This window comes from Saccopteryx leptura, chromosome 1 (genome assembly GCF_036850995.1).
Source record: "Saccopteryx leptura isolate mSacLep1 chromosome 1, mSacLep1_pri_phased_curated, whole genome shotgun sequence".
Taxonomy (NCBI): Eukaryota; Metazoa; Chordata; class Mammalia; order Chiroptera; family Emballonuridae; genus Saccopteryx; species Saccopteryx leptura.
In genome coordinates, this window is record NC_089503.1 from 364,918,858 (window position 1) to 364,939,316 (window position 20,459).

At 36.9% G+C, this 20,459-nt stretch overlaps 1 protein-coding gene across 1 annotated transcript in view; it reads left to right on the top strand.

The window, feature by feature from the left end:
• Positions 1-20,459, top strand: part of COL21A1 (collagen type XXI alpha 1 chain) — a 208,719-nt gene that overhangs the window by 127,393 nt on the left and 60,867 nt on the right. Inside the window, exons 13-16 of the mRNA XM_066359179.1 lie at positions 14,584-14,637; positions 15,089-15,152; positions 15,855-15,898; positions 16,014-16,067. Of these exons, the coding sequence (XP_066215276.1) occupies positions 14,584-14,637; positions 15,089-15,152; positions 15,855-15,898; positions 16,014-16,067 (216 nt within the window). The remainder of the gene's footprint in view (positions 1-14,583; positions 14,638-15,088; positions 15,153-15,854; positions 15,899-16,013; positions 16,068-20,459) is intronic.

Consider the following 20,459-nt stretch of genomic DNA (forward strand, 5'->3'; position numbering starts at 1 on the left):
CCCTGGTAAACACTTCACTTTTATCTATGTCCATGTGTCTTGGTTTTGTACCCCACCTATGTGTGAAATTGTATAGTTCTTAGCTTTTTCTGATCCACTTATTTCACTCAGTATAATGTTTTTAAGGTCCATCTATGTTGTTGTAAATGGAAATATGTCATTATTTCTTATGGCTGAGTAGTATTCCATTGTATATATGTACCACATCTTTATTCAATCCTCTATTGAGAGACACTTTGGTTGTTTCTATGTCTTGGCCCTGTGAACAATGCTGTGATGAACATGGGGTTGCATGTGTCTTTATGTATCAGTGTTTTTGAGTGTTTTGGGTAGATACCCAGTAGAGGGATTGCTGGGTCATATGGTAGTTCTATTCTTAATTTTTTGAGGAACCATCATACTCTCTTCCATAATGACTGTACCAGTTTACATTCCCACTAGCAGTGAATGAGGGTTCCTTTTTCTCCACAGCCCCTCCAACACTTGTTATTACCTGTCTTGTTGGTATCTGGGCTTCCAAAGTCAAAAGATTAAGTGGGGCTCTAGTGATTTCTAATATAAAGCCCAGGCACAATCAACTCCAATATCGATATATTGAGAGAAAAGTAACAAAGGATCAAGCCAAAAGGGTTATTAGGGAAAAATATGTTAAAACTTAGTTTGTTAGTGGTTTTACTTCTGGCAGAGTTCCTGAAGTCCACCCCCCCCCAAAAAAAAAAAAGTTTAAAAATATTAAAGCACAGCCATTAGTGACATGGGAGGGAGAAATAGTTGGAACTGGCTTGCCAAAGCTGCTAGGGTTTTCTGCTTTCTCAAAAAGAGTAATCCAGCTATGTAGCTTTCTGAAAGTATCACAGTGTAAACAGTGGTGTGTGTGTGTGTGTGTGTGTGTGTGTGTGTGTGTGTGTGTGTGTTACAGGGAGAAGGAAAAATGGTTTAAAGCAGTTCAAAGTTACAGGCTGAGCTCTGAATTCAGGCTACTTAATTAGCCAGTGATACTTCTTAGTCTCTTCAAACTTAGTTTTTAAAATCTAAAAAGTGGGTGCTATGTTATTTTTTTATGGTCTTGTTTGGAAGATTAAATGAGGCCATGTGCTTGGCCAAACTTAAGCACTATAAATGTGTGGTGATGATAATAGTGATGATTTCCTTATTGGAACCACCATCCTGCAGATTATATAAGGTAAATTTTTTTGGAAATACCTTTGGTTTACTTTTTATCATTTATCTGAATGTTGAAGTGCCCATCCAAAGCAGACAGGCATTTCCTAAACTTCTTCCTATGGCTTCTACCTGGATATGTACCTATATTCTGCCTTCTCTCATTAATAACAATGAATTGTCCGTATATAATATCTAACCGTCCTTTTGTGCTCGGGATCCCATAGTTCTGTATTACTTTGTGTTATTAACTAGCCCTTCTCATCTGTGTCATTAGTTTTTCTTCTTTGCTAGTTAAATTATTCTAATAGCCCAAAAGATGACCGATCTCAAACCAAGCACATAGCCTTGTGTAGTTACTATCCCTTTCTTCTTTCCCACCACAATATGAGCATGATTTGACTCATTCTGCACTCTCTTACGTCCCTTTCTTTGACACATGCCAGTAGGATTTTTGTCCCAACCGTGGCTACATATTTAGATCACTAATGTCTACCATCTTTAAAATCCAGTAGTCAGTGTTTTCCAATAATTTCTGCTTATCTTGTATGTCTGAGCAGCATTTGACACAAATAACTGTCCCTTCCTCTTAAAATGATTTCTTCTCTTTGCTTCTGGGATATCACATGTTCCTATATTTTCTCTTACTAGTTGGTTACTTTTTCATAGTTTAGCTATTATGTCTTCTTCTTCTTTCTATTCTCTAAATCGTGGGTTGGTTAGCCCTGTTCCCTTTCTCTTATTCCTTAATCAAGTCTATTGTGGTAATATTATTAAATATAAACTTATAGGAATATGAATTAATATAGCAAACATATAATTATACATATTGGTGATAAGTGTAGTCATGACTAATATGTTGACATAATGTTACAGTTAATATAATCAAAACATTATTAAATCAATACTTATACACACATATATATACTTTGTTTTCTAATAAAGTAGTTTGCTTTATCTGAATCTGGAGAATGCATGGAAGCGTTGTTAGAACCCGAAATTTTCTGAAAAATGTACTCTGCTTTTTTGAAGGAGTGGTGCCCCATTTTCCTTCTTTCCTATACCCTTTCCTCAGAGGTTCTTCCTCCAAAGCAGCACTAGCTGTACCCTCCCGACATATTCTCTGCACTAGGGTTGAGTGTCCCCCTTGCACATATGGTGCTGACCTGTGTGTGCTCAGGTTTTCAGTACTTCTCTGGATATATTGGCAAAGTCTTGATTCCTGATCTTTCGACCCTCTTTTATTGTAAGGCTCTGTAATGGATTCAGCATCTCAACTCATTATGAGGGACTAGTAATTCCATTTCCTGCCTCATGTATTGGCTGCTCCCTGTCCTGTTTTCCTTTGTGGTACTGGCGTCATTGGGAAACTTAGCTTTTACTGAGTTTTTACAGAGCGCTTCATATTTCCTTGGTTCTGAACTTGATTTCTCATTTCACCCTGGGTACACTCTCTTCTCTGGTCACTGATAAGCTATGGCAGTGACCCTGTAGTAGAAGCTCGGGAATCCACATTTTATTTTTTAGGCCTGAGTAGTTCGATGGCGATCCCCACACCCCAAGGAAATGCCCTTCCTTGTGTTAGAGAGTGGGAACATTTTAGTAGATTTGTACAGTTCCCAGTAAGTCATCATTACCCAAGCTTGAGTAAGACTTAGCATTTATTTTTGTGTTTTTCTGAAGTGAGAAGCCGGGAGGCAGACAGACTCCCGCATGCGTCCAAACGGGATCCACCCAGCATACCCACCACGGGGCGATGCTCTGCCCATCTGGGGCATTGCTCCCCTGCAACTAGAGCCATTCTAGCACCTAAGGCAGAGGCCATGGAGCTATCCTCAGCACCTGAGGTGGAGGCCATGGAGCCATCCTCAGCATCTGGGCCAACTCTACTCCAATGGAGCCTTGGCTGCAGGAGGGGAAGAGAGAGAGAGAGAGAAAGAATAGGGGCAAGGGGGCCCTGGCCGGTTGGCTCAGCGGTAGAGCATTGGCCTGGCGTGCGGGGGGACCCGGGTTCGATTTCCGGCCAGGGCACATAGGAGAAGCGCCCATTTGCTTCTCCACCCCCACCCCCTCCTTCCTCTCTGTCTCTCTCTTCCCCTCCCGCAGCCAAGGCTCCATTGGAGCAAAGATGGCCCGGGCGCTGGGGATGGCTCCTTGGCCTCTGCCCCAGGCGCTAGAGTGGCTCTGGTCGCCACAGAGCGACGCCACGGAGGGGCAGAGCATCGCCCCCTGGTGGGCAGAGCATCGCCCCTGGTGGGCGTGCGGGTGGATCCCAGTCGGGTGCATGCGGGAGTCTGTCTGACTGTCTCTCCCTGTTTCTAGCTTCAGGAAAAAAAAAAAAAAAAAAGAATAGGGGCAAGGGGGGAGAAGCAGATGGGCACTTCTCCTATGTGCCCTGACCAGGAATTGAACCCGGGACTTCCACATGCTGGGCCAGCGCTCTACTGCTGAGCTAACTGGCCAGGGCTTTAGCATTTGTTTTTAATGGAGAGGAGAAAAAACAACCAAAATGTGTAAGGCTTTTGGTGTATTGGGTGCTTGAAAGCCTTTACTATTGTGTGTACATTTTTTGTTATATTTTTAGACATGTTTTATAATATATTGGTATTATCCATATTATTATTATCACATAGAACCCTCACAGAAAGACATATATGATTATTAGAATAAGTCATGCTATGCCTATTTTTATATTAATTGTGAAGTAAACCATTCCTATTTTACAATTTGGAAAACAGAAGTGAAAAAGTTAAATAATTTGTCTGAAGTTACTCAAGGATCATGGAGTGGAGATAAAATGTGTTGATCTGAATGTGGCTTTCTTTTCACATTTTTCTTCTTTGGCCAGAATAATTTATAGCAGTGTGGTGTGTTTCACTTTCATGCTGTTGCCTGCACCTGCATGCCTGTCAGTAGCCGAGTAGATTGTAGGAGGATGAAGGTAGTTGGATGAATGAGTTTAGGTTGTGCTGATTGTGGTATGAGATAGGATTCATGGTCTACATATCTCTCTTTTTTTTGTGACAGAGACAGGGAGGGATACAGAGAGAGGGACAGACAAACAGGAAAGGGGAGAGATGAGAAGCATCAATTCTTCATTGTGGAACCTTAATTGTTCATCGATTGCTTTCTCATATGGGCCTTGACCGGGGGTAGGAGCTACAGCAGACTGAGTGACCCCTTGCTCATGGCAATGACCTCGGATGAAAGCCAGCAACCCTTGGGCTTCAAGCCAGAGACCATAGGGTCATGTCTATGATCCCACACTCAAGCTGGATGAGCCCATGCCCAAGCCAGCAACCTCAGGGTTTTGAACTGTGGTCCTCTGCATCCTAATCCAATGCTCTCTCCACTGTGCCACCGCCTGGCCAGGCTACATATCTCTTTAATGAAAGTGGGATCATAGAGTGAACCAAACTTTAACTTGTAGAATCTTTGCAGTAGAAGACTTTTGAGCATGTAGTCCTGTATATATGTATGAATTATATGCCTATGTTACTGTACAAAGCATTATGTCCTTTGGAAACAAATACATACACTGAGAAACTTTAAAATAAAGAGATTTTAAAAATATTAATTTTCATATTCTCTTATTACTGAAATAAATAATCTGGACCTGACTTTAGAAACTGTAACTCTAGATCAATTTATGAGATGAACAGCCTCTCAAAAGGCATTTGCACCAATCTTGAAAGCTTTGGAGGCAACCTATAGAAAGTAGAACCAGCTTACTGTAAATCTTGGGTTCTCTTTGATTCTAATCTCTTGTAAACTTGGATAGAACCAAGAGTGTGACTCCTCAGAATATCTGTTGTATAGACATTTTTTTGGAAGACTCAAGCTAGGATAGAGTAGGTTATGCTGCAATAACAAACGAATCCTAAACCCAGTGTTTTTGGATGTAGACTTTTTCTTTTTTTGAGAGAGAGGGAGGAAATGAGAGAGAGAGAGAGAGAGAGAGCGAAGCACTAACTTGTTGTTTCACTTAGGTACCCATTGATTGCTTCTCAAACGTGCCATGACCTGCAGTCAAGCCAGGCCTCAGGATCCAGCCAGAGATCCCAGATTGAACCCATGATCATAGTACTCCGGATTGACACTCTGTTCACTGTGTCACCAGCTGGGGCTGTGGTCTATTTCTTTTACTTACTACTTGCAAACTGGCCAATTGTTTTCTCTCTTTTTTTTTTAAGATTTTATTTATTATTCATTTTTGAGAGGGAAGGGGGAGGGAGAGAGAGAGAGAGAGAGAGAGAGAGAGAAGGAGGGAGGAGCAGAAAGCATCAACTCCCATATGTGCCTTGACCAGGCAAGCCCAGGATTTTGAACCGGCAACCTCAGAGTTTCCAGGTTGACGCTTTATCCACTGCGCCACCACAGGTCAGGCCGCCAATTGTTTTCTGAGTTCATCTCTTTAACAGTACCTTGTCAAATAAACCAATACCAACTAATTCATGATACTAACATTCTGTTTTCTCAGTTCCTTTTTTTTATTAATCAACTGGTTTTACAGAGAATGGAAGGGAGGGAAGGAAAGGAAAAGAGAGAGAGAGAAAAAAAGACAGAGACAGAGAAAGAGAAATATTAATTTGTTGTCCCACTTATTTAGGCATTCACACTGGTTGATTCTTGTATGTGCTCTGACTGGGGGTTGAATCTGCAACCTTTGCATATCAGGATGAAGCTCTAACCAACTGTACTACCCGGCCAGGGCCTGTTTTCTCAATTCTTTACCTCTAGTCGCAAGTTCATTTGGTGCATGATTTGCTTTTCAAGTTATTACAAGAAAAATTTTAGTAAAATATTCACCACTGCATTACATGAATAAACATTTTTCCAACCTCCAATAACTGTTTTATACTGCTCACTACCGAACTCCATAGTGCCACATATAAACGTTAATATTGTTGTTTTGGCAGAGTCCTCTTTCTGCTATACCAATTTTTGTATTAATGTAGGCTTAGCTGTACTGCAGTAACGGATGATCCAATGGCTCAGTGGGCAGCACAAGAACATTTATTTGTCTTTCACATTACATGCCCATTGTGTATAAAATTTGGCTTAACTTGACCACATTTGCTACCAATTACCTTTAAACCTTGACCAAAACGTGGCTGCGTATAATGTGTTTGGGTCACACTTTCTTGTAGTTACTGTCTCAATATTCCCCAATCATTTTGCTCATTAAGTTTCTCTGACCCCCGCTTCTCTCCCCAGCCCCCCTAACTGTTGGATGTTACTATGGATGCCATGTCTTTTTCTTTTACTTAAAAATCTCAACTTATGGACATGAAGGTAGCTTTGTCCATATTTTAATGTTTTTGTCCCAATGTTGGTGAGTGTGTTCCTAGTCTTCTCACTTCGTCTGAGCTTTGTCATCTCCAGTAAGTCAACTTTGAAAGTCGTGTCTTCTAAAACTGGCCAGAGAATAAATCTTAGCTGGGACTTTATTTAGTCTTCATAGGAAATCCTGGTTTGCCCCTTTCTTCTGTAGTTTTATCAAGTATTTATTGCCCAGCTAAATTCCATTTTATTAAGTACATATCTTAATCTCGCCAGCCCTTCAACTGGTTACCTCATTTCAGTCTTCTGAAGAGTCAGCTGCAGTTGTTCTATTAACTTTAATCTTTCTCTCTCTAGGATCTTTTTCCACTCCCTCTTGCTCCAAGCAAAAGGGAAAAACATATATATATTCGAAGGTAGTTCTGGTTCTTGTCTTATCAATCTATTCACATGATAGGGGAAAGAAAATCATCCTGTTTTCTTGTTGTGTTTATTGGTGGCTCCTTAATTTTTTTTTTCTTTTGCCCTCTGCCTGGCTAACTTGTGGCATTTTGGGGATTTAAGCTTATAGATGAAAAAGGAACCTGTACTAAATCTGAATGTAATAACCTCACAAGGTGATCTGATCACCAATTCCTAACTGGGCAGGTCCTGGTGGTAGTCACTCTTCAAGCCTATAAAAAGGTTAGGCGCCTGATCTGTGGTGGCACAGTGGATAAAGCGTCGACCTGGAAATGCTGAGGTCGCCGGTTCGAAACCCTGGGCTTGCCTGGTCAAGGCACATATGGGAGTTGATGATTCCAGCTCCTCCCCCACTTCTCTCTCTCTGTCTCTCCTCTCTGTCTCCCCCTCTCCTCTCTAAAATGAATAAATAAAAATTAAAAAAAAAAAAAAGGTTAGGCTTTGCCTTAAGCAAGCCCCGTCTATTGTTCTCATGTATCTAGTTACACGCCTTGGAAATGCCAGAGTGATCTTCTGTTTTAGACCACTGGAAGGCATAACCATCCTCAAGGATGAACATAATCTTGTTAACTATCTTGTACCTTGCGTTTTCCCACATTCATGTAATCTTTCTTCCCCTTTTTCATTCTAAATGTTCAAAAGAAACTGCACAACTGTCCTATTCTTGAGCATTTGAAATCGTGTTTTCTGGTGTGAGTTTGGCTCAAATAAACTCATAAAAATGTCTCTTACGTTGACAAACTCTGGAATGTATAGGATTTTAGTGGGCCTCTCTCTCTTTCTCTCTGTCTTTCACACATACATGTACACATACACATACACACACACACACACACACACACACGCCAGATTGTTATTAACCTTTGGTGGAAAATTAAGGTAATCAAGGGTAATTTTCAAGCTATTCTTGAAAAGGACATTTATTACAAGCTATAAAAATACTATTCTTAGAAATGGAATAGCTGGGCCATAAGGCAGTTCCATTTTTAATTTTTTGAGGAAACTTCACAGTTTTCCACAGTGGCTTCAGGAGTCTGCATTACCACCAGCAGTGCAGGAGGGTTCCCTTTTATCCACACCCTCAAGTAGCACTTGTGTGTTGATTTGTTAATAAGAACTATTCTGACAGGTGTGAGGTAATATCTCATTGTGGTTTTAATTTGCATTTCTCTAATGATTACTGAAGAGCATTTTTTTCATATGGTTATTGCTCATTTGTATGTCCTCTTTGGAGAATTGTCTATTCAGGTCTTTTGCCCATTTTTTTTTTTTTTTTCTTACTTTTTTTTTTCTCTCTTTTTTTTTTTGAAGCTGGAAACAGGGAGAGACAGTCAGACAGACTCCCGCATGCGCCCGACCGGGATCCACCCGGCACGCCCACCAGGGGGCGATGCTCTGCCCATCCTGGGCGTCGCCATGTTGCGACCAGAGCCACTATAGCGCCTGAGGCAGAGGCCAAGGAGCCATCCCCAGCGCCCGGGCCATCTTTGCTCCAATGGAGCCTTGGCTGTGGGAGGGGAAGAGAGAGACAGAGAGGAAAGCGCGGCGGAGGGGTGGAGAAGCAAATGGGCGCTTCTCCTGTGTGCCCTGGCCGGGAATCAAACCCGGGTCCTCTGCACGCTAGGCCGACGCTCTACCGCTGAGCCAACCCGGCCAGGGCTTTTGCCCATTTGTTAATTGGATTGCTTACCTTTTTGAGTTGAGTTTTAGGAGTTCTTTATAAATTTTGGTTATTAACCGCTTGTCAGATGTATCAGCAAATATGTTCTCTCATTGACTGGGTTCTCTTTCTATTTTGTTAATGGTGTCTTTTGCTGTGCAAAAGCTTTTTAGGTTGATATAGTACATTTTTAAATTTTGTCCTTTATTTCACTTGCCCAAGAAGATATATTGGAAAAATAGTGCTTCCAGAGATGTCTGAGAGTCTATTGCCTATGTTTTCTTCTAGGATTTTTATGATTTTGCTACTTACATTTAAGTCTTTTATCCATTTTGAATTTATTTTTGTGAATGGTGTTAAATTGGTCTAGTTTTATTTTTATTTTTTGCCCGTCCATTTTTTCCCAACACCATTTATTAAAGAGACTATCTTTACTCTATTGTATACTCTTACCTCCTTTGTCACATATTAATTGACCATAAAAGCGTGGGTTTATTTCTGGGTTCTCTGTCCTGTTCCATTGATCTGTATGCCTGTTCTTAAGCCAGTACCAGACTGTTTTGATTACAATAGCCTTATAGTATAACTGATATCAGGAAGTGTGATACCTCCCACTTTGTTCATTTTCAGGATTATTTATTTTTTGGTTTCTTAAAAGTTTTTGGAATATATGTTCTAGATCTGTAAAGTCTGCCATTGGAATTTTAATAGGATTTGCATTGAATCTGTAGATTGCTTTGGGTAGCATGAATATTTTAATGATGTTAATTTCTCCTATCCATGAATACAGTATATGCTTCTACTTGTTTTTTAAATTTTTTGGTTGGAATTTTATAGGAATTTTTAGGTTGAGTTATAATTAGTTTTTCTTTTTTTTTAAATGTTTGTATTTTTAATTTTTTTTTGTGTGTGTGACAGAGAGAGAGAGTCAGAGAGAGGGACAGACTGACAGGAAAGGAGAGAGATGAGAAATATCAATTCTTTGTTGTGGCACCTTAGTTGTTCATTGATTGCTTTCTTATATGTTCCTTGACCTGGAGACTACAGCAGACCGAGTGACCCCTCACTCAAGCCAGCGACCTTGGGCTCAAGCTGGTGAGCCTTGCTCAAACCAGATGAGCCCGTGCTCAAGCCAGTGACTTTGGGCTCAAGCTGGTGAGCATTGCTTAAACCAGATGAGCCTGTGCTCAAGCTGGCAACCTTGGGGTCTCAAACCTGGATCCTCCAGTGGATAGAGTCTGATGCTCTATCCACTGTGCCACCGCCTGGTCAGGCAAGTTATAGTTAGTTTTTCAAGGCATATAAATATGTAAAGAACTAAGTTACATAGTTGTAATTAGGCTTTGTCTGAAATACCTTTAAGTTTGGGTGAATTTTTTAAGTTTTTGAGGCCTATAAGAATGTCCTGAGGATTATTTTTTCATTTTTTAAGAAAGTAACCTTTGTTTTTTACCTAGAAATGTTATAAACCATAAATAAGTAAGGTACCAGGGTGTTTTTTTTATTGGCTTTTATTCATTTTAAGTTAATCTTAATTTTTAAATGTTTTTGGTGACAGTCTTGGTTAATAAAATTATATTAAGAAACTGGTTTTGTATTTTATAAAGAGAGTAGATTTTTATTGGATTTATGTAAATAAATATATTACTATTACAATAATGCTTACTTATTAAGAGTTGTTAAATTTTGAAGGGTTTAAGTAGGGAGAAATATATAAATGTTCTAACATTATTTATAAAATATAATTTACTAATCTATTTTAAGAAAAATAAGTTTTCTTATATTTGGAAAACAAAAAGATTTAAGAATTATCAATACTTTTAACAAAGTCAGGAAAATAAAAATTTTCTTATTTAGCTTTATAATTAATTTTTGTTTATCTTGGTTATTTGTCAGTATTTTTATGAATTCAGTTATTTTTTTAGAGTTTTATAAATTTTTCTTTAAAGGAATTATTTGATTATTTATTTTTAGAAACCTGTTTTTTAGAATAAATTTAAGTCCTTTTTATGGATTACTTTGGAAATATAATGTATTTGTAAACTTATCAGATTAAAATAGTGGCTGCTTTTAAATGATAAAAAGAAAAACTTAAAATATGGTTACAGATCAGAATAACAATTAGAATAACTAATAAAGGTATATTAAAGACTTGTAGACTTTTAGAGGTTTTTACAGAATTTGCAGAGTACCTGTTGTAATAAAATATATGTATATAAACAAAATATAATTGTTATTGTTATATTTTGTAAAGTTTTAAAAAGTGATTTTAAGTATATTAAATAGGTCTAGTTAGTCTAATATATACTTTTAATTTTTTAGGACAATTTTCTTAAAGTCCCTTTTTTTGTAATATGTATGTTCTTTTTTTATTTGCAATTAAAATAATTTTTAATTTTGGGGGTGTTGTATAGATCTTTTACAACCTGTATAAACTTTTTGTGACTTACACAAACCTTTTGTACTATTTAGAAATAACTAGTTTTTAGAACTACTTACTTTTTAAAAAATGTATATTTGTGCCTGACCTGTGGTGGCGCAGTGGATAAAGCGTCCACCTGGAAATGCTGAGGTCGTTCTAAAACCCTGGGCTTGCCTGGTCAAGGCACATATGAGAGTTGATGCTTCCAGCTCCTCCCCCCTTCTCTCTCTCTGTCTCTCTCTCCTCTCTAAAATGAATAAATAAAATAAAAAAAAATGTATATTTGTATTTTATACCACTTATTACTAAAACTATATAATTTTTTTAAATTTACCATATTTTTCACTCCATAACATGCATCTGACCATAATACACACCTAGGGTTTTAAGGAGGAAAATAAGAAAGAAAATACTCTGAACCAAGTGGTGTGTTAAAATGTTTAATAAAATACTGTATTTTTTGCTCCATAAGATGCACGGGCATTTTCCCCTCCACTTTTGCGGTAGAAAAAAGTGCGTCTTATGGAGTGAAAAATACGGTAATTAGAATTTTTAATTTTTAAAAACCTTAATTTTTAGTGAGGACTAAGTAATTAGTAATTTTAGATTGATATTTTTATGAATATATTTTATGACCTTTAGAAACAGAGTTTTTTTTTTATTGGCAAACACTTATATTTTTAAGACTTAACAGAGATAATAGGAACCTGTTATAAACTTGGGCAAAGTAAAGATATTTTTTGTTAATAACCTTAAAAGACACTAATTGAATTTAATTGCTATTAACACTGTACTAATAGCAAATGTTTTTCTAGACCACTTGATTAAAAAAACATTTGGAATTACTTTATTTTATAGTATTTTAATAGTGGTAGAGAAGGCTAGACTCCTTATTTGTCCTTTGCCATAGAAGAATAAGAATTTTAGACAGATAGATAAGTTTTTAAACCGAATTTGACTTCTCCTATTTTACAGACCTGAGTACAATTTGATATATAAACAAGACAATTACAGTAGAGAGACACAGGCATGACACATAAATAGAACCTGATTAAACTTAATACTAGAATTGTTATTTGGTCCTTAACTCTGAAGATAATACAAAGTACAGTAATTAGTATGGCAAGGCCTTACAGAATACTAAACAAAGAAATAAGTTTAGGATTCAAAATTTTATTTAAGTTTAAGGGAGTGTTTTTTTTTTATGTATTTTAGTTTTAATTTTTTTTTAATTTTTTTATTTATTCATTTTTAGAGAGGAGAGAGAGAGGGAGAGAGAGAGACAGAGAGAGAGAAGGGGGAGGAGCTGGAAGCATCAACTCCCATATGTGACTTGACCAGGCAAACCTAGGGTTTTGAATCAGCGACCTCAGCATTTCCAGGTCGATGCTTTATCCACTGTGCCACCACAGGTCAGGAGTATTTTAGTTTTTAAGTAACAATGTCCAGAGTACTTAATACAGGAATGAGACTATTTTCTTTAGTTTAACATTAGAGTTGGCATATCTAATTTTGTATGTGAGAAATTAACTCAGGCTTTAAAAGAGTCATATCTTGGCCATTTTAAGTTGATAGTATTTTATAAATTTATAAGGATAGGTTGACCAATTAGGTATGTCCTAATGGACATTTTTTTTTTTTTTTTTTTAGAAATAGATGTGGTGTCTCCTATTTTTGATATTACTTAGTAGGTTATAACCAATAAAACAACAGGTACTATCTGAGGTATTTCTAATTTAAATGTACAGGGAAGACAAATGCAAAACAAAAGGACTATTTTTACCAATGTAAATGCAAAAATGTGTCTTTTACGGGAGACAAAATTTCAACGTGAGATCAGACCGATATAAAAGAGTAGTACTTATCTAAATGACACCCTCATCTTTATTTGTTCTGGGCTGATCCTGATGGGGGACACCAAGGAGCAGAGTTGGCTGTCTCCCTGATAATAAATAAATACTTGGCAGTTGTCAGGGAGTTTTTAAAGTCTAGCTCCCACGGGCCTGCCCATCCAAGTAACCCATTGGGATTCCCATCAAAAACTTACCAGAGGTCCTGATGGGTCCCAATTGGGTCACCAAAATATGTAACCAGAAAATAAAGCCAGATTCAGGGTTACCCACCACCCTTAATGCCAATAAAGAGAGATGAAGACCGAGTAGGCATTAAGTGTGTCTTTTATTTCAAATTGCAGCAACTTGAGAAGGCAGTTGACTCCTTTCCAAAATAACTAGCTTACCATTCTCCTGGTGCTGGTAGGATTTATAGGGTTTAGGGGCTGTTAGTAATGGTGTAAGGGGTAAAAGAAAAAAAAAATGAAAAAAAAATTTATGCAATTAGTCACGTAGTGGGTTCAGCTCAGGAACATCTCCTTTGCAATTTCTTTTGATGTAGCTCAGGCCTACTCAGTATGGTCCTGTCTGATGTCCTTAGTAAAATCTCCAGGGAAGTGTCTCCCAGGAACAGCTGGGACCTGGCGCCTCTAAATTGTCTGTGAAAAGACTCCCTGTTTTCTTAGGATACAGAGTAAAGCTTTAAGATTGGTGAACTAAGTTTTTATTTAATTTATAGGCCTTGACTTTTCACAGTACATCCTCATCCTGTGTTTTGGCTTTTATAAACAACTATTGTGACTTAAACTCCCCTAATTATCAGCTCTCTCCCCAATGTAAGCTTTTTCCAACATTCCTGCAAAGGTCAACTTTTTGCTACATTTCAAAGGCCAGGGAGCTATTAGGAGAGAATAACAAGTAGATGAACTATTTCTTAACCCTTATATATTTCCTATTTATTACGACTAAAAGTTACTATTAGTGAAGCCAGATTTCTTACTTCTGGGCTCCCCTATCAAAATGACCCCATCAGATGAGATCATAGTATAATGAAGCTCAATGAACAGTACCCACTGAGAGCTTATCATCAGCTTCCCTGTGAGCTGACAACCAGGAAACACCAAATATCTTAAGAAAACTAAAGAAAAATCTTATAAGAAACTGACATAGGCATGGAGAAGAGGTCTTGCAAAAACTCTGTCATTACTACCCTCAGAGAGACAGAAGTCCTGATATACCCTGCTTTAGCTGTGCTCCCCAGTGTTGAGTGATAGGTCCTCAGAACCAACCTAGAGGCACACCTGTAGCCCATGATTCCCTTGTAACATTCCAGATTCCTGGTCTTGGCAATCCCTGCACAAACCACCCCAATCCCATTCCTCGGGTCTGCAGGCTTCTTCCTGTCTCTGTCCTAATAGGGCCTTCCAACACAGTTGTGTCTACTCATACACACATAGAAGGGGCTGAGGGAAGGTTGTTTATGTGGAGTGTGGATGGAGGCTGAGTGAGTGGTTAGGACTGCTGATGAGATACCCCTAAGCCCCCAGGTACTTTCCTTTTCTGAACATAAATCAAACCCTGAAAAATTAACATTACTCTTTCATAGAGATAAGGGTTGTAATGTAGATATGCATTTAACTGTTTGCAGATTTATTTTTAATGGATTTTGAAAAGTGTAAGGTTAAAATATACATGATATATATGATTGATTTTTTTTAGGCTGAAATGTGTTTTCTTTCATTAATTCTAGTTTTATTTTTCAGGGTGACCGTGGACTTCCTGGTTTTCCTGGGCTTCATGGAATGCCAGGATCAAAGGTGGACAAAATCTGATCTTTTAAAATATATGCAGCAATGCCATATATTCTTTCAAATTTCATATTCAAACTTTATATTATAAAGGTATTATAAATAAATGCTTATATGTAAATTAAAGTGTGCTGAAGTAAATGATTAGATTAACATTAATATTATAGTTCACAGAAAGCTTTGAAAAGTTTCTTTAAAATTTCTAGTCATAAATATTGAAGTCTTGAAAAATTGATGAGTAAGTTTTATTATATAGAAGTCCCAACTATCCTTATTTTTCCTTTTTTTTGTTTTAAGCCTGGAAAATAGAACTTTTGTAAACAAAGCTTAAATTCTTTTTATTTTATTTTGTTGTTGGAGTATTAAACTCTTGTTTTATAATTGGTATAATTTTTTCTTTAATATGTGAGAAAAATATTCCTATATCTCTAAAATTCAATATTTGTATTTTGTCTTCTAGGGTGAAATGGGTCCCAAAGGAGATAAAGGGTCACCTGGATTTTATGGCAAAAAGGGAAGTATCGGTCACAAAACAAAGTATCCATATTGAACTTTCACTGTAATGTAAATAGCTTGAATTTGCATCCCAAACCACCATTTTAGCAATTAGTTTTATTCACATATCTCAGGGGTTTTATTAAAACCAATGGAGAAAATAACTGGTGATTGTTTGTTAGGCATGGTATACTACAAGAATATGTCGATGCATTGTCTTTTTTGGGGGGGGGGGCGTTGGTTTTTTGGTTTGGGGTTGTTCTGTTGTTATTGTTTGTCTTCTTGAGACTATGGTGTGTTACTGGTCATTTTAAACTTTGACAGTAATTATAGGAAGAGATTCCTTGGAAGTAATAGTTGCTTCACAGTATATCCATTGCGAATTGATGTTATGGGCCTTGCTAGTTCTTCACATTGAAGGACGGTTATATTCTCTGCATCTTTAAAATACTCATTGCCTTATTAATTTTTCCAAGATGTGGTTTCTGTGTTTAGATGCTTGTGATATTTCTGCATCTGTCAGTGTTTTCAGTGTCTCAGGTCTGTCCATTGTCCTGGTAAAATAGTACTCTGCTAGTAGGTTTCAAAGGCAAACACGAGCTATAGTTCTGTGAATTCTGTCACTATATAAGGAGGTTAACTTACTGCCCTAATTAAGTGTGAGTTGAAAGTTTCAAAGATTATTGTAAGGATTGTCTTTAAGTGTTCTCTATTGATACAGGGTGCAAAAGGTGAAAAGGGGAATGCTGGTTTTCCTGGCCTTCCGGGACGTGCTGTGAGTTTGATGAAAAGTTCTTGCATGTTTTGTTTTAAATAAAAATGATCTTATAGTATCTTTCTTTTAAAAATTGTTGCAAAACTATATTAAAATATGTGTCTTTACCTTTCAGGGAGAACCAGGGCGACATGGAAAGGATGGATTAATGGGTAGTCCTGGTTACAAGGTATTTACAAACAGAACAGAAAAGATTTCTTTAGTTTGGAAATGAACACTAGGAAAATATACCAGTATTAGACTTCTTTACGTATGACATTAGCATAAAATTAATGATCTGAAGTTGTTTTATTGTAATTTAAAAATCATACTAAATTTCTTTTGAGTTTGTTGTGAATTTTTATATGATAGAAATAAACCTCCAGGATATTAAAAGGTTGACTTCTTTGAAAAACCATTCAGTCGGGTTTGTTTGGTTGGTATGAAGCATAAGTTCTTAGCTCTCACTCCCAATAGGCTAAGGTTTCAGTACAATTGAATGTTTTTTAGTATATTTATAGAGTTATGCAATCATTGCTAGAGTCTAATTTTAAAACATTTTCATCACCTCAGAAAGAAACCCTATACTTGTTAGCAGTCACTCCCTATTTCTACCCAAGCCATTATTCCTCCATTTCCAGCCCTATGCAATTTCTAATCTACTTTCTTTCTCTCTGGATTTGTGTACTCTGAACATTTTATATAAAAGGAATCATATAGTATGTGGTCTTTCATTCTTAATCTCTTTCAATGACCATAATATTTTCCAGGTTCATCTATGTCTTGGCCCATATCAGTATATTTTATTCCTCTTTACTGCTGATAATGTTTCATTGTATGAATATGTCACATTTTATTTATGAATCCATGTTGGGCTATTTATTAGCCAACAATATGACTATTATCCATAGTGCTGTTCTGAATATTTGTGTACAAGTTTTTGTGAGGATGTATGTTTTATTTCTGTTGGGTATTATTCCTAGTAGTGGAATTACTGGGGCATAGACCTGTGTTTAACATCTTGAGGTCAATTTACTCTTGGTATTTGCTTTCCTGATAGATTCATGCCACCCCTCATCTTTAACTTTGGTTATATCTCCCATTTTTCTAACTAGTATGGATTTCCTGAAAATAATTATTTATTCTTTCTCATTTGTTTGTGAATTTTTATTTTTTATTTTTGAGATAGAGAGAAGCATCAACTCATTCCACTTAGTTGCTTACTTGTGCACCCATGGATTGACTCTCATATGTGTCCTGGCCAGGGCTCAAACCGGTGACCTCGGGGTCAAGTCTGCAGCCTAGGCACTCCAGGATGATGCTCTATCCACTGTGCCACCAACCAGGGTCTTTTTTTTTTTTATAATTTTTTACTGGAATAATTTGTGATTCTTAAAAATGCCTATTTACTTAAGAAAAACACTTTATTTTTTAGGGCAGTTCTCAAATCAACTTCTCACACTGGAGTGGTACATTTGATTCAGTTGATAGACCTACTTTGACACATGATTGTCACTCAAAGTCCATAGTTTACATTATGGTTCCCTTTTGATATCATACATAATAGTTCCACTGCCATAAAAACCCTCTGTGCTCTGACTATTCATCCTTCCCTCCCTTCAACTCCTGGAAATCACTGATCTCTTTTCTGTCTCTGTATCTGTGCCTTTTCCAGAATGTCATATAGTTGGAATCACACAAGATGTAGCCTTATTGTATTGGCTTCTTTCACTTAATAATATGCATTTAAGGGTCCTCCATGTCTTTTTGTGGCTTGATGGCTCATTTCCTTTTAGCACTGAATAATGTTACTTTTACTGAATGGTCTCCAGTTCACATTTCTATTTTGGGAATCGCTGGCTATTGAATCATACCTAATTTTTCTCTGATAGAGACATTGCGATTGTTTCATTTGAAGGAATTGGCTCACACCACTGGAAAGGCTAGTACGTCCAAAACCTGCAGGGCAGGCAGGCAAATCTAGAGAAAAGCAGATCTAATCCAAAGACAGTCTGAAGACAGAATTCTTTCTTCCTCAGGGACATCTCAGTCATTTTTTCTTAAGTTCTTCAACCCATTGGATAAACCCCACCCACATTATGGAGGGTAATCTGATTTTCCGATCTCAAAGGTTACTAATTTAAACGTTAATCATATCTTTAAAAACACCTTCAGAACACTGTCCAGACTGGTGTTTAACCAAGTATCTGGGCACTGTGCTCTGGTCACATATAATTAATACATAATCCTACTTGATCACGTGGTTAAGAACGTGGAAATAGCTGTATGTGTAGGCATATGTATGTGTTTTATTTTTCCCATGGTATATTCCTGACTTATTTAAGTCCTATTTAAATGTTTCTAAAGTATTTAATAATTTCCTTTATAAAGGTGTAGCAGATATTTGATTTGTTTTTCTAAGTATAATATTATTAATGCTATTGTAAATAGTATCATTTTTATAGTTTTTTTTTAAGAGAAGCAGAGAGAGGCTGATGGAGTGGGGAGGGAGAGGGAGAGAGAAGCATTTATTTGATCAATTTGTTGTTCCACTTAGCTGTATGTTCATTAGTTGCTTTTCATATGTGCCTTAACAAGGGATCGAACCAGCAATCTTGGTGTTTTAGGATGACACTCTAACTGACTAAGCTAACTGGCCAGGGCCCTTATAGCTTTATTGAAGTACAATTCATGTAGAAATAAAACCACTCATTCGTGCAACTACCACCAAATCCAAATTTTTGAATTTTTGTAACCCCAAATAATTCTTTTATTCTCCTTGGCAGTTCATTACTAATCCTACCCCTTGCCACCAGGCAACTACTGCTCTGTTTTCTGTTACTCTTATACCATTCTTATCAGTTCATTTAAATGTAATCATGCATTTAAGTCATATGGAGATATGACAGTTACTATTTTCACTCATCAGTTTGTGAACGTTTGACTCGTTTCCTGTATTTGACACTTATGTTATGTGTAATGTTGATATGAGTAATCTTATAGACATCTGAGTTGGATATGCTTTAATTTCTCTTGGGTTGATCCCTAGAACTACTGGGTTGTATGATGAATACATACTTCTTAAAAAGCTACCTATTTTCTAAAGTGGTTACATATTCTTCTATTTCCATCAGTAATACATGGGAATTCCAGTTTTACCAAATTCTGTCAACACTTAGCGTTATCACCCTTTTTATATTTTAGCCACTTTAGTTGGTAGGTAATGGCATCTCATTAGTTAGCATCTCCCAGATGACGATGGTGTTGACATCATTTTATGAACTTGTTGGCCATTTGTATATCTTCTTTTGTGAAGTGTCTATTCAAACACTTGACCATTTAAAACATTTAGGGGGTTTTATTTTTATTAGTTGTAAGAGTTCTTACTATATTTGGATATTTTTTTATTAGATATATGCTTGCAAATATTTTCTCCCAATCTTTGGATTGCCTTTTTATTTTTCTAGTGGTATCATTTAGTGGGAAAAAGTTTTTGGTCTGGATGAAGACCAGTTTCTTAAATTATTTTATTCATGCTTTTGTGCACTACTTAAGAATCTTTACCTAATTTAAGGTCACAAACTTTCTTCTATATTTTCTTCTAAAAGAAAAATAATTTTTCTAGACACTTATATTTGGGACATTATATTTTCTGAATATTTTTAAAATTAATATTTTCTTAGATTACAAATTTAGGTCTATGATCCATTTTGAATTAATTTCTATGTTTCTGAGGTGTGAGGCAAAAGCCAATGTTGATTTTTTTTCTGTATAGGGATCCAGTTATTCTAGCACTATTTATTGAAAAATAAGTATCTTTTTTTTGTGTGTGTGTGTGTGTGTGACAGAGACAGAGAGTCAGAGAGAGGGACAGACAGACAGGAAGGGAGAGAGATGAGAAGCAAAGTGTCAGTTCTTCTTTGCGGCACCTTAGTTGTTCATTGGTTGATTTCTCACATGTGCCTTGACGGGGGGGCTCCAGCAGACTGAGTGACCCCTTGCTCAAACCAGCAACCTTGAGCGCAAGCTGGTGAGCCTTCCTTAAAACAGATGAGCCCGTGCTCAAGCTGGTGACCTCGGGATCTCGAACCTGGGTCCTCTGCGTCCTAGTCTGACACTCTATCCACTGTGCCACTACCTGGTCAGGCAAAAGGTATCCTTTCTTATGGAATTATATGACTATTTTTGCTAAATATCAATTGATCAGTATAAAACTATTTTTTGGAATCTTGGTTCAATTTCAATAATCTATATCTCTATCCTTTCTCAACAATGCACTGTCTTACTTACCATAACTTTAAAATAAGACTTGGAATCAGGTAGTGTAAGTACTCTAAACTTACTTTTCTGTTTTTAAATTGTAGTGGATATCCTAGATCCATATTAGTCTTATATAAGCTTTAGTATCATCTTAAAATTTTTACAAAAAAAGCCTACTATTGTTTTTAATGAAACTTTTTAGTTGGGAATAATTTTAGATTTACAGAGAAGTTGCAGATACAGTACAGAAAATTCTCTTATATGCTTTACCCAGTGTCTTCTCACGTTAACATCTTAGGTTCCTACAGTACATTCATCAAAA